Source organism: Hyperolius riggenbachi, chromosome 8, assembly GCF_040937935.1.
Source record: "Hyperolius riggenbachi isolate aHypRig1 chromosome 8, aHypRig1.pri, whole genome shotgun sequence".
NCBI classification, from domain to species: Eukaryota; Metazoa; Chordata; class Amphibia; order Anura; family Hyperoliidae; genus Hyperolius; species Hyperolius riggenbachi.
Genome location: NC_090653.1, coordinates 283,619,524 through 283,633,339, shown reverse-complemented (window position 1 = coordinate 283,633,339; position 13,816 = coordinate 283,619,524). Strand labels below are relative to the sequence as shown.

General features: G+C 44.4%; 1 protein-coding gene across 3 annotated transcripts in view; it reads right to left on the bottom strand.

Annotated features, from left to right (window-relative positions):
- LOC137527945 (uncharacterized) overlaps positions 1 to 13,816 on the bottom strand; it is a 270,389-nt gene that overhangs the window by 216,022 nt on the left and 40,551 nt on the right. For all 3 annotated transcript variants that reach the window (XM_068249064.1, XM_068249062.1, XM_068249063.1), the window contains exon 3: positions 9,713 to 9,854. In XM_068249064.1, the coding sequence (XP_068105165.1) occupies positions 9,713 to 9,854 (142 nt within the window). The remainder of the gene's footprint in view (positions 1 to 9,712; positions 9,855 to 13,816) is intronic.

The window sequence follows — 13,816 nt, the reverse complement described above, 5'->3', positions numbered from 1 at the left end:
GAATCGCGCCTGCCGTTTGCTCGACACAGTGGCCGCCATGTTTGTGGGCAGAGCTCGACGCTTGTCATCTCTATACAGCAGCTCCAGGTGACATCCACCAGCATCCGCCCCCTGCTCAGTCTTAAGCATCTGGCAGGGGGCGTGTAATTACATTGAAAAAACAGGTGGCTGGAGCGAGCTTGAGTAGCTCCACCCCCTGCACGTGTGGTGGAGACTATGCCCGCTAAACCTCCACATGGCGTCTTTCTCAGCCTGGCTTCGTTCTGCCCGCCAGATTTGGTCCGAAGACCCAAATAGCCGCAGACCACCTCAGGATGTGCACTGCCAGGTGGTCGGTGCCAGCCCAATGCCTCATCAGAAGTTGCCACATGCTGATGAACTGTAAGTAACTGCAAGGAGGTTGGGGGAGGGAGAGGGAGACACAAGCAGAAGTGGAGCAGACTAGGGAGAGGAGAGCTGAAAAGTGCATACACACAGGGACGGATCGGGGGGTGGGGGGGGGTGCAGGCGGGTCTCTTGCCCCAGGCGCAGTTTGTTGAATTCTTAAAAAGGCAGCAAAATTTGGATGAGGAATAGCAATTTAGGCACCAAAACCTGACGTTTAGGCGCCAAAACCTGACCTTTATGTGTCAAAACCTGACCTATAGGTGTCAAAACCTGACCTTTAGGCGCCGTTTTGGTGCCAAAACCTGACCTTTAGGCCACAAAACCTGACCTTTAGGCACAGTTTTGGCGCCAAATCCTGACCTTTAGGCGCCGAAGCCTGACCTTGCCCCAGGCGCAACTTGGTCTAGATCTGTCCCTGCATACACAGCCAGCCCAGGACCCCCAGTATGTACAGTATAAGCTATAACTCTGTGCCTGTACTGATAAAAAAAAACCTAGCTGTAACTTGTGTCAATCCCTGCTACCCCCAGTATGTATTAGATAAGCTGTTACTCTGTGCCCATACTGATAGTAAACTAGCTGCTGTGTGTGCTGATCTCTGCTACCCCCAGTATGTCCAGTATAAGCTGTTACCCTGTGCCTGTACTGATAGTAAACTAGCTGCTAGATGTGCTAATCACTGCTACCTCCAGTATGCTCAGCATAAGCTGGTAATCTGTGCCTGTACTGATAGTAAGCTATATGAAATGTGCGCTGATCTCTGCAACCCCCAGTATGTACAGTACAAGCTGTTACTATGTGCCTGTACTGATGGTAAACTAGCTGAAGTGTGTGCTGATCTCTGCTGTCCCCCAGTCTGTACAGTATAAGCTGTTACTCTTTGCCTGTACTGATGGTAAACTAGCTGCAGTGTGTGCTGATCTCTGCTGCCCCCAGTCTGTACAGTATAAGCTGTTACTCTTTGCCTGTACTGATAGCAAGCTAGCTGAAGTGTGCACTGATCTCTGCTATATCTAGTATGTACAGTATAAGATGTAACTCTGTGCCTGTACTGATAATAAGCTAGCTGCAGCATGTGCTGATCTCTGCTGCCAACAGTATCTTCAATATAAGCTGTTCTCTGTGTCTACACTGATAGTAAACTAGCTGCAGTGTGTGCTGATCTATGCTACCTCCAGTATGTACAGTAAAAGCTGTTATTCTATGCCTGTACTGATAATAAACTAGCTGCAGTGTGTGCTGATCTCTGCTTCCCCCAATATGTACAGTATAAGCTATTACTCTGTGCCTGTATTGAAAGTAAACCAGCTGCAGTGTGTGCTGATCTGACCAATAACTGAATGTGATACCAGTTTTTCTCCTCGCTGTCTCCCACCTCTCAAACCCATACTATCCCCTTGTATATCATGCAGGCTGGGATAAGTCAGAAAATTCACAGCTCATCAGCATAACGCTCTGCCCTCTAAACAAGAGCAGTCCAACTTCCGGTTCCGGCGCCCGCATGGAAGGAGAGTAGGAGAAGAGCTCCGGCGGATTACGGGCCAAACCACCCTCACCACACAGCTAAACCGCCGCTAAAACATAGCGGTTAGGTGCAGAAACAGGCGGGGAACACGGAGGACGGAAGGCGAGCAGCGCATGGAAAGATACCTCACCCGAGCGCAAACGCAGCCCCGGGTAGAGACGGACCCCACACAGACCAACATGGCGGGCGGAAAAACCGGGCCTAAAGCTACTCCTGCACGGCAACAGCAGCACAAAGGAGGACAAAGCACAGACGGAGCAGACTGGGACTCAGACGCCAGCGAGAGTCGCAGCAGGGGTAAGAGCCCAGATACGCACATAGACTATCAGAAGATAGCAGCAGCTGTCAGCAAGGCTTTGAAGCCGGAAATACAGGCCACAATCGAAAAGGCTATGGCAAGCGCACTAAAGCCGTTCAGAAAAGAGATAAACGAGCATAACAAACGCATAGCAGAGACAGAAAAGAGAGTAAGCACTTGTGAGGATGATCTAGCAAAAGCAAACATCACAATCGAGAAACTCCAACACGAGAACTCAGTGGCTTACAGCCGTATAGAAGATCTCGAGAATAGATCACGCAGAAACAATATCAGGTTTGTGGGGATTCCTGAGAGTGTTCAAGCCTCTCAGTTGCATGCGCTATGCTCCACAGACATCCCCTCCAAATTAGGCCTGCCAGACCCTTTGAAGGTAGAACGCGCACACCGTGTGGAGCCTCCCCGGGTGAAAGGAAAGAATCCGCCTCCCCGCATGGTCATGGTACGATACTTGGACTATGCCGACAAAGTTGCTGTAATGACAGCATATAGAGCACAGGGCCAGGACTTGGAGATAGAGGAGAGCACAGTCCGGCTGTTTAATGATTTTTCGGCAGACGTCTCACTAAAAAGGCGCTCTTTCAATAAGGTATGGAGGTATACAGAGGCGCCAATAGAGTAAAAAAATTTTTTGCCAAATAAAAACAATAAAAGTGTGGGTGGTGGGGATAGACCAACCCACCCCACAACAGACACAAGCACAGCTTTGTGTAAAATAAGGAAAAATTTAATGATTACTCCTAGTACATATACAGTTTGCAACGCGTTTCACGGGTCCCAAGCCCGCTTCCTCAGGCAAAAAAAGTTTTACAGGCAGGAGCAACTCTTATGCTGGGAATACACGGTTCATTTTTTAGCTGATTAGATGGTTCAATAGATAATTTCCGACACGTCCGACCTCCCCCTCGATGAAATGGCTGCTCGTTTTCTGTTAGAAGTAACTCTTATGCTGGGAATACACCCACACTTTTATTGTTTTTATTTGGCAAAAAATTTTTTTACTCTATTGGCGCCTCTGTATACCTCCTTACAATTTGATCCACTTTGTGGATGGGTTTTTAACCCCTTTTTTTCCTTCTACGGAGAGCGACTTTTTAACCTGAGCGAGGACAGGTCTAATCTCCTTGCCCGCGATTTGAGTGGTTGCCTGGATCCGGCAACCCAGACTTGTGAGTATATATTTTTATCATTCTTATGCCAACTGTACCACAGTAATACACTATCGGGGGCTCTCGATTGTCTCTTCTTCTTCTTTCATTTCAATAAGGTATGCTCCTCACTTTATACCAAACAGATCAAGTTCTCGCTGGTGTATCCAGCTATACTTAAAATCACAGATCAGGACAATAAGGTCTTAACATTTTATTCTCCCGAGGAAGCGCAAAACTACTTACAGAAAGGGAAAAGCCCTCCCAGGGAGAACATGGCAAACTCAGAGGAGCCACGTGACTCACAAGATGAGGACTGAGACTGCAGCACGCATAATACCAAGCATTTCTCCTAAGCCAGGAAAACAGCTCTAAGGTTAAAAGTCCTGCATGTAATTTATTACTCTTAAAAGAATATGAGGGTGTATTATGAAGGTTTGGCTCGGATCTACGGACTCGAGGCAGTTAAGATACTGTCGAAAACTGCGGGAAAGAAGTGAAGTCCGCACTACTATGGTACAGGTTATGGTTGGTGTTTGGGGAATAAGTTTGGGGGAAGGGTGGGAGGGAAGGGAGTTAGAAAGGGGTTTGATCTCTGTGCAAAAATCAGCTTGGCTTAAATCAAAACACTGGAGTTGCGGCACTGTCCTCGGCCATCTTACATTTAGTTAAGTTAGAATGAAAATAGTTTCATGGAATGTAAAAGGGTTGCAAAGTCCTGGGAAAAGATCCAGAATATTGAGACATCTGAGTAAATTCAAGCCAGATGTGTGTTTCATACAAGAGACACATTTAAGGGAAGATCAATACAAATTCATGAAAAAATTTTGGGTGGGAGAAGTGTACGGATCCCCGGCAGTACACAAAAAAGCGGGAGTACTAACCTTGATCAATAAAAAATTACAATGCAAAGTAACTGCTCACTCAGCAGACAACGAAGGCAGATGGTCAAGGCTGCAGCTCCAGGTTGCGGGAGAAACGATAATACTATATAATATCTATGGCCCCAATCAAAATCATACGGGTTTCTATGACAAAATCCAAACACAGATAGTGAAGGAATCCTCGTCACCAATAATAATAGGAGGCGACCTAAATACTGTCCCAGATCACTGGGAAGATAGAAGCAACCCAAAACGAGCTTTGAGCAGCAGAGATAAATATTTACACCCGCTCATGCAAGCCTGTGGACTTATTGATCCATGGAGATACTCCCATCCACACGAACACGAATTCACATATTATTCCCCAAAACATGGGTCTTTTTCCAGAATCGATCTATTCCTAATTTCAAAAACACTTGGAACGAGATTATCCAAAGCTTTCATAGCTGACCTACTCATCTCAGACCACGCTCCAGTGGGACTGATACTGGATGATCTGGTTCCAAGAGGCACAGATATAATATGGCGATTTCCTACAAAACTACATGGAAACGATGAATTTGAGGCCATGTTAAAACAGTGGTGGATGGAGTATGCCCAGGATAATGAGGCCCATAAAAATGACCCGATATTATTTTGGGAAACTGCAAAGGCAGTGATAAGGGGAAAAATTATCTCCTATACCTCAGCAAGAAAGAAGCAAGCCCATATACATTACATGTCCGAGGTGGAAAAAATAAGAATAGCTTTTAAAGCTTTCAAACAAAATCCCACCCCAGAAAACAAAAAAAAATGGTTAGAAGTGAAACTAAAAGGAGACTTATGGTACAAATTATATGAAGAATTGCAAAAGCCCTACACAACGTTGACATTTCATAAGTACGGGGAGAAGGCAGGGAAACTATTGGCCAACATGGCGAGATACAAAAAAGGGAACCAGGAACCTTGCGTGCTTAAAGACACAAAAGGTAACATGATACAACACCCTCAAAAAGTGAACCAATGCTTTAGAGAATTCTTTGCAAAATTGTATTGCTCCACCACACAGTCAGATCCAAACGATTTGCAATCTACTTTTCAGAGAATTCCGGTCAGAAAACTTACAGAGGAACAGGTAGAATCTCTGAACAGGGTAATTGGGGTGCAAGAGGTCAAGGAGACAATCAAAACCTTATCTAATCAGAAAACACCAGGACCCGATGGATTATCTAGTGAGTTTTATAAAACTCTACAGGGAGAAATAGCAGAGGACCTGGCCAAGCTATACAACACAATCTTAACTGATTCTGTGTATCCGGATTCTGGAAACACAGCATATATAAAACTATTACCGAAGGAAGGCAAGGACTTAACTGAAGTAGCCTCCTACAGGCCTATCTCTCTCATAAATCAGGATAGCAAAATACTATCTAAAATATTAGCTGATCGATTAGCACAAATACTCCCATCCCTTATACATACAAACCAAGTGGGCTTTGTGAAGGGACGAGCAGCCGTCACAAACATCAGAAAAGTTCTGACAGTCCTGGAACACGTTCGGGCTTATCCGAATACATATAAGTCAACAGGCCTTCTGGTGCTAGACGCCGAGAAGGCCTTTGACAGTGTAGAATGGGACTGGATGCTGGGTCTACTGTCTACAATGGGATTTAAAGGAGCTTTTCTTAAAGCAGTACAAGCAATATATCGAGTACCTAAGGCAAGGATTGCGACGGGTGGGTTCCTCTCGGAACCCTTTCCTTTAAAAAGAGGTGTGAGGCAAGGCTGCCCATTATCCCCACTTCTGTTCAATATTGCCTTGGAGCCCCTAGCCATAGAATTGCGTTCACTCATAACGGGAATCGAGATTGGAGAGGTATCAGTGCAGCAAGCGCTCTTTGCTGATGACATTCTTCTTTTTTTAAATAACCCCATAGAACAAATCCCACAGATTTTTCAAATTCTTAAAGATTTTGAATCCCGATCTGGATTAAAAATTAATAAAGACAAATGTGAACTCATGCCTCTGTCAAAATCAGCAAATTTCCGAGGATGGCACGGTTTGGGGGTCCGCCTGGTCACAACCTCTATAAAATACCTGGGTATTAAAATACCGAGGGATCCGACACAAATTTATACTCTTAATTATTCTGACCTGTTTCAGAAAATCAAACAGCAGTTAGAAAGATGGGCTACCCTCCCAATCGGATTAGCAGGAAGAATAGCACTCCTAAAAATGACAACAATGGGAAGATTACTTTACCCTATGCAAACAATCCCACTGCTTATAAAACATAAAGACACTAAATCCTTAGAAACAGCCTTCACAAAATTTATTTGGCAGGGCAAGAGACCACGTGTGGCTCTTTCAAAGCTTCAAAAAACAAAAATAATAGGGGGAATGGGCTTACCGAATATAAGACAATATAACCTGGCCTCTCTCTTGCGCCACATCCAAGACTGGATCAAAGGCACAAGCAAATACTCTAATTTAAAACTAGAAACAGAAATAGTTAAACCCTGGTCTCTCCTTGGCCTCCTCCACTCAAAAATTTTTGAACTACCTCTCCGACTTAGGCAAAATGCTATCTTTAGAGATACTGTACAAACCTGGAGAGCAATACGCAAAAAATTACGTCTCCCATGTCTTGTTTCCAAATATATGCCCATCTGGGGTAACCCCCACTACCCGTCAAGTATCTCCCAACAACAATTTTCAAACTGGGACTATAAAGGGATAGATAAACTGGGGAAACTACTAAATATAGAAGAAGGGAGATGGCTAACGCTTCAAGAACTGGCAGGTAAATACAATATCACAAAAGCTGACTTTCTTCCGTACATGCAATTGCAGTCGATGGTCCACTCACACATATCGGACATAACTAATGTGGCCCAACCCACGGAATTTGACAAAATTATAAATCCGGGAGGTCCACTCAAAACACTAGCAGACTTGGCAAAGGCACTAGCACAGCTAGACGAAGAATTTTTTAGTAAAATTGCACTTGGGAAGTGGTGTAGTGATCTGGAGGAGGAGGATATAGAAGACAAAATAATACAGGGACTACAAGTCTTTAGAAACCAAATTAAAAATGAACAATTTAGAACATCACACTTCCTATTTATTCATAGAGCAAAATATGCGTTCAATATCAGGTATCGAGCCCCTCCAGCTCATTATGTCCCAGAATGTCCTAAGTGCAAGCACCCGAATGCCAATTTATTCCATTGTATTTGGTCATGTGAATTTATTGATCACTATTGGGGGAAAGTCCTTACTTTTGCGAATAACATGTGTGGAAAATCAGTACAAAAAAAGGCTATGCTACTTCTATTCCACTACTCTGACGAGAGAGAGGATAACAAAGAGCAGAAACCTTCGGCCCTATTTCATATCATTTTAGCATCTGCCCGGAGAGTAATCTTTCAAAATTGGATCTCTGCACAACCTCCCACGATCTCATCATTAAAGAAAGATCTAATGGTAATATTTACCCTGGAAAAACTCAACACGCTGCAGTCTCTAGAGCTACGCACAAAAAACTTCTTCAAAATCTGGAAAAAGTACATTCTACACTCTTTTACTCCAGCGGAACTCAATATACTGATGGGACATTTCTCATTAACTTCCTGGTACTGTTTAGAGGACTTGGGAGGCACCTTAGGTGCTCTTGAACACAAAAAGACCTAATTTGAGACCCTCGGTTTCTTTTTTCTTCATTTTTGGCAAAAAAAAAAAAAAAAAAAGATAGAAACTCAAACCCTAGAAGAAATGTATAACCTTAAAAAATTATCTGATATTATTACTTGTATGCCCAAACGAAGTGTACTGATAACCGGCTATTTAGACACAGAGAAGGGGGGAGGGGGGAGGGAAAAGGGCTGTTTTTTTAAGGTTTACTATCAAAGTCAAAGGGTGTTTTACAAATATCTGTCTTTTTTTTTAAGAATTTTGTAGGAATGAAACAAATGTACACCTTCTTATATCTAGTCAGATGTAAACATATTGTAAACCTGTGGGATGAAAATGTTTGAAAATCTTCCAATAAAATATATTTAAAAAAAAAAAACAAGAGCAGTCCACCTGGGCTATAACATTGGGAGGTGGACCAAAAGGAATGCAGGTGGGCACTGCTCACTGCTCAGCTGCAGATGTTCAGCTCAGTTAGTGAATTCCTGCACAGCCATCCTGGGTACCACGATGTGCATGCGTGTGCCTAGATATTGCTTTATAAATGTGCATACTGCAGTTTTTGGCATCCCCACTAGGGATGGTCAGTAATGCAAAAAAAAAAAAAAAAAAAGGGAAATCGCCAAATTAGGAAAATGGATCTTGCAATTAGTCTAAAATTACGCAGTAATCTGATTTTTATTTGAGCTAAATTGGGCTAAAATTAACGAGTTGCAGTATTGGATTTACGCTGAATTCCAATTTACAATTTCCATTTTCCGATTTCCAAATCCCAATGAGAAATGGGGAGATTTCTATTCCACAGCATCTGAATGGGCATACCTAATCCCCACCTTTACTTAATATTAAAGGAATACTATTAACCTCCTTGGCGGGGTAAGCCGCGCAGAAGGTTTTCTCTGACCCTGCTGGGCCGATTTGTTTATTTATTTTTTTTGCTGGACGCAGCTAGCACTTTGCTAGCTGTGTCAGCACACCGATCACCGCCGCCCCGCGCTCGATCGCCGCTATCCGTCGCGCCGCGCGCCCCCCCTCCCCAGACCCCGTGCGCTGCCTGGCCAATCAGTGCCAGGCAGCGCTGAGGGGTGGTTCGGGCTCGCTACATGATATAAGAAAAAAAAAATAAAAAAAAAAACTGCTGCCTCCCTCCTGGCGGAATTTTTTATACCGCCAGGGGGGTTAATACCCAAGTGTTCAAAAATGACAATGTTCAAAAAATGTCTAAGTAGCTGTGTAAACATTTTCCTACTTCTCATGTAAAATATCAGAGACAAAAGCTTTAATTCACTGTGTGTAGGATTGAGCTCTATTGGAACAAATCATTCGCAAAAGGGGTGTCTGCTTCACTGCACAGCCAGTGTTGTTTTTTGCATATCAGACTACAGATATTTCTCTGAAAGCAAAAAAAAAGTATGAAAAGCTGTGGTGTCAGGTTTTGAAGACAATTACAAATGTTTATAACAAGTTACATTTCATCTGCTGTCCCGCAGACAGTCAGAAACACAGGACACAGGCTTTCCCACACACAAAGGGTTAATAGATGTAGTGTGAGGGAATTCCCCCTCCCCTCATGGTTCACTGGGCATCAGATTTGGACAGACTTGCTGTCAGTTAAGAGTGAAAGGAATGTGATACAGTAAACAAAAGAGATAAGCAAATGAAATGTATACATCATTATTTATCAACACCTCAGGAACTCTCTCAATCCCAGGTTAAAAAAATAAAATCATGTTAATTGATAGTGTTCCTTTAAAGAATAATCCCAACAGTTTTATTAACCTTGTTTAGTTTTCGGAGTAAGAAGAGATCTGCGCTGATCTGTGACAGGTAATTTCTCCTCCTTGATGAGACCGTCAGATTCAACCACCAAATATACAAACTGCTCATCTTCATCTCTGCTGGGGAAATCTTCTGGGTTAATCTGCAGCACACAAAAAATGATTCAGGCTTGCCACAAACATATCATCGAGCTTCCTATCCACTGTAAAGATCTACGTACACAGACATGCAGGGCCGTCCCGCCCATGACGCCAGGTGATGGTGCTTCCTCAGGAGCCACCTACCTAGCTAACCTATACTGGGGGAACCTACCTGGCTACCTTATACTGGGAGAAGCTACCTGGCTAACCTACACTGGGGGAACCTACCTGGCTACCTTATACTGGGGGTACCTACCTGGCTACCTTATACTGGGGAACCTACCTGGCTACCTTACACTGGGGAACCTTCCTAGCTACCTTATACTGGGGGGTACCCACCTGGCTAACCTATACTGGGGGAACCTACCTGGCTAACCTATACTGTGGGAACCTACCTGGTTAACCTATACTGGGGGGACCTACCTGGCTAACCTATACTGGGGGAACCTACCTGGCTACCTTATACTGTGAGAAGCTACCTGGCTAACCTATACTGGGGAACCTACCTGGCTACCTTATACTGGGGGGTACCTACCTGGCTACCTTATACTGGGAGAACCTTCCTAGCTACCTTATACTGGGGGTACCTACCTGGCTAACCTATACTGGGGGAACCTACCTGGCTAACCTATACTGTGGGAACCTACCTGGCTAACCTATACTGGGCGGACCTACCTGGCTAACCTATACTGGGGGAACCTACCTGGCTACCTTATACTGGGAGAAGCTACCTGGCTAACCTATACTGGGGGAACCTACCTGGCTAACCTATACTGGGGAACCTACCTGGCTACCTTATACTGCGGGAACCTTTGTAGCTACCTTATACTGGGGGGTACCTACCTGGCTAACCTATACTGGGGGGGGACCTACCTGGCTGACCTATACTGGGGGGACCTACCGGGCTGACCTGTACTCGGGGAACCTACCTGGCTACCTTATACTGGGGGACCCTACCTGGTTGATCTGTACTGGGGGAACTTACTTCACTACCTTATACTGGGGGAACCTTCCTGGCTAACCTATACTGGGGAACCTACCTGGCTACCTTATACTGGGGGAACCTTCCTAGCTACCATATACTGGGGGGCACCTACCTGGCTAACCTATACTGTGGGGGACCTACCTGGCTGACCTATACTGGGGGGACCTACCTGGCTGACCTGTACTCGGGGAACCTACCTGGCTAACCTATACTGGGGGAACCTACCTGATTGATCTGTACTGGGGGAACTTACTTCACTACCTTATACTGGGGGAACCTTCCTGGCTAACCTATACTGGGGGAACCTACCTGGCTAACCTATACTGTGGGAACCTACCTGGCTAACCTATACTGCAGGAACCTACCTGGATAACCTATACTGGGGAAACCTACCTGGCTAACCTATACTGGGGGAACCTACCTGACTAACCTATACTGGGGGAACCTACCTGGCTACTTTATACTGGGAGAACCTACCTGGCTAGCCTATACTGGGGGCATCTACACCTGGCTTCCTATATGGGGGCACCTATACCTGGCTACCTACCTATACTGAGTGTTTTTTTTTTCCTATTGCAACACAAATGGGAAATCATTCCAAATTTGGGGAGGAGGGGATAGGCACATCCTTAACAGTTTGCATCAGGCAGCAAACAGTCTAGAACCGGCCCTGCAGACATGAGATGTTATATTGAGAATAATTCGGCAGTGCTGGTGAATTTTAACTGTCATCTGCACTCTGCAGATAAACTATGGAGAAGAGAGAGAGGAGCAGCATGTACTGTGCAGGTCAACCAAATATTTGCATGTTGATTTCTGGTTGTTTAAAATAGAAGTTAGGGCCCCTTCCAATAGGATGACCTCACTGCGGTGGAAGGGACAGGAGCTCCTGTCCTGCGACATCACTACGCGGCCACAGGGAAGCAGAATGGACATTATAGAGCAAACGTGACCCACACATTGTTCTTAAGGTCTGTGACACTTACTGTTCTTTACTCGAGAAGGGCGAGCAAACTTTATGAATCTGGTCTCGCAATGAAACAGGCCCAATCACATTAGAAATATAACAAGGGTGGCTTTAAAGTGGATCCGAGATGAAAAACTAACTATAACAAGTAACTTGTCTATATATCTTATCTAAAGTTTAGATAGTTTTCACAGCAATTTTAGCTTCAACAGTATATGATTATTTCTTCCTGTGATACAATGAGAGCAGCCATGTTTTTCTTGTGATCATTACACAGGCAAGCTGCACTGCATCTCCACCCCTCAGCCTGTGAAAACTTCACTCCCCTCTCCTCCTCCCTCCTCCCCTTTGCCTCTGAAATCTCTGGCTAGTAACACCTCCTCCTCCTCCTGCCCAGACTGAGCTCCCATAAGCCCTTGCTACATGGGTCTGAGTGCCAAGGCACTAGAGAAGCTGTGGGCGAGGCTTGTTTCGTTTATAGCAAATTAGAGTGTTAAAACTACAAAAAAGTACTGTATTTTTTGGACTATAAGACTCACTTTTTCTTCCCCAAAAGTGGGGGGGAAAGTCACTGCGTCTTATAGTGCAAATGCAGAGAGTTCCTAACTTGTGAACGACTGCCAATACCAACCTCCAACCCATCGGGGACCCCCTGCACTGTGCCCATGCAAAGGAGGGCACGAGGACACAAAGCGGCATAGAGGAGAACACAAGGGGGACATAAATATACATAGAGGAGGACACAAGAAGGACAGAGGAGGACACATGGGGGACACAGGAGGACACAAGGGGGACAGAGGAGGACACAGGGAGACACAAGAGGTACAATGGGGCATAATCCACAAGATGCTCCTTTACCATGGATGCACCTCGTTTAGTATTTACATTTTTTTCCCCTGGTTTTGGTCCTCTAAACCTAGGTGCGTCTTATGTTCAGGAACGTCTTATAGTCCATAAAATATGGTATTCGGCTTGAGAAATGCCCTATAAACTATATGAAAGGAACACAATTATGCAATGAGTAAAGTTTATCTCAGATCCACTTTAAAGAGAATCTGTATTGTTAAAATCGCACAAAAGTAAACATACCAGTGCGTTAGGGGACATCTCCTATTACCCTCTGTCACAATTTCGCCGCTCCTCGCCGCATTAAAAGTGGTTAAAAACAGTTTTAAAAAGTTTGTTTATAAACAAACAAAATGGCCACCAAAACAGGAAGTAGGTTGATGTACAGTATGTCCACACATAGAAAATACATCCATACACAAGCAGGCTATATACACCCTTCCTTTTGAATCTCAAGAGATCATTTGTGTGTTTCTTTCCCCCTGCAGTTCTCATGCACTGAAGTTTCAAGCTGCTCGTTTCTTCCTGCAAACAACTTTGCCTTTGTCTGTAATTCCTCAGTATGTGAAAGCCCAGCCAGCTCAGAGGACGATTTATCCAGCTTGTAAAAGATAAGAGAGAAGAGAGAAGCTGCCCTAATCTAAATAATACACAGGCAGTGTGCATAGAGGGGCCTGGAAGGGGGAGTTCATAGCAGAACCACAACACTGAAGAACTTGGCAGCCTTCCAGACACAGGCTGACAAGTCTGACAGGGGAAAGATACATTGATTTATTACAGAGACTGTGATAGTAGAAAGTGCTGCAGTAAGCCAGAACGCATTAGAATAGCTTTTGGAACTTGTAGGATGATAAAAAACAGGATGCAATTTTTGTTATGGAGTCTCTTTAAGGAAAGAACGAGGAAGTTGGATAAGTACATACCAGGGGGGTGACCCGGCTGGAAAAGAACAGGTGGGAAGATTAGGAAACTCCCTCTGCCCAGACAAGAACTTCTTTCCAAAATTCATACCTTGCCCCAGCAGCCAATCATGATAGATCACTTCACAGGCCTTTATAAAGGGAAAGATGGGAGGGGTTTCTCACTCAGTCTTTCTTTTTTTATACACTTCTCAGAAAAATAAATAAAGGGAACACAAAAATAAGACATCCTAGATCTGAATGAAT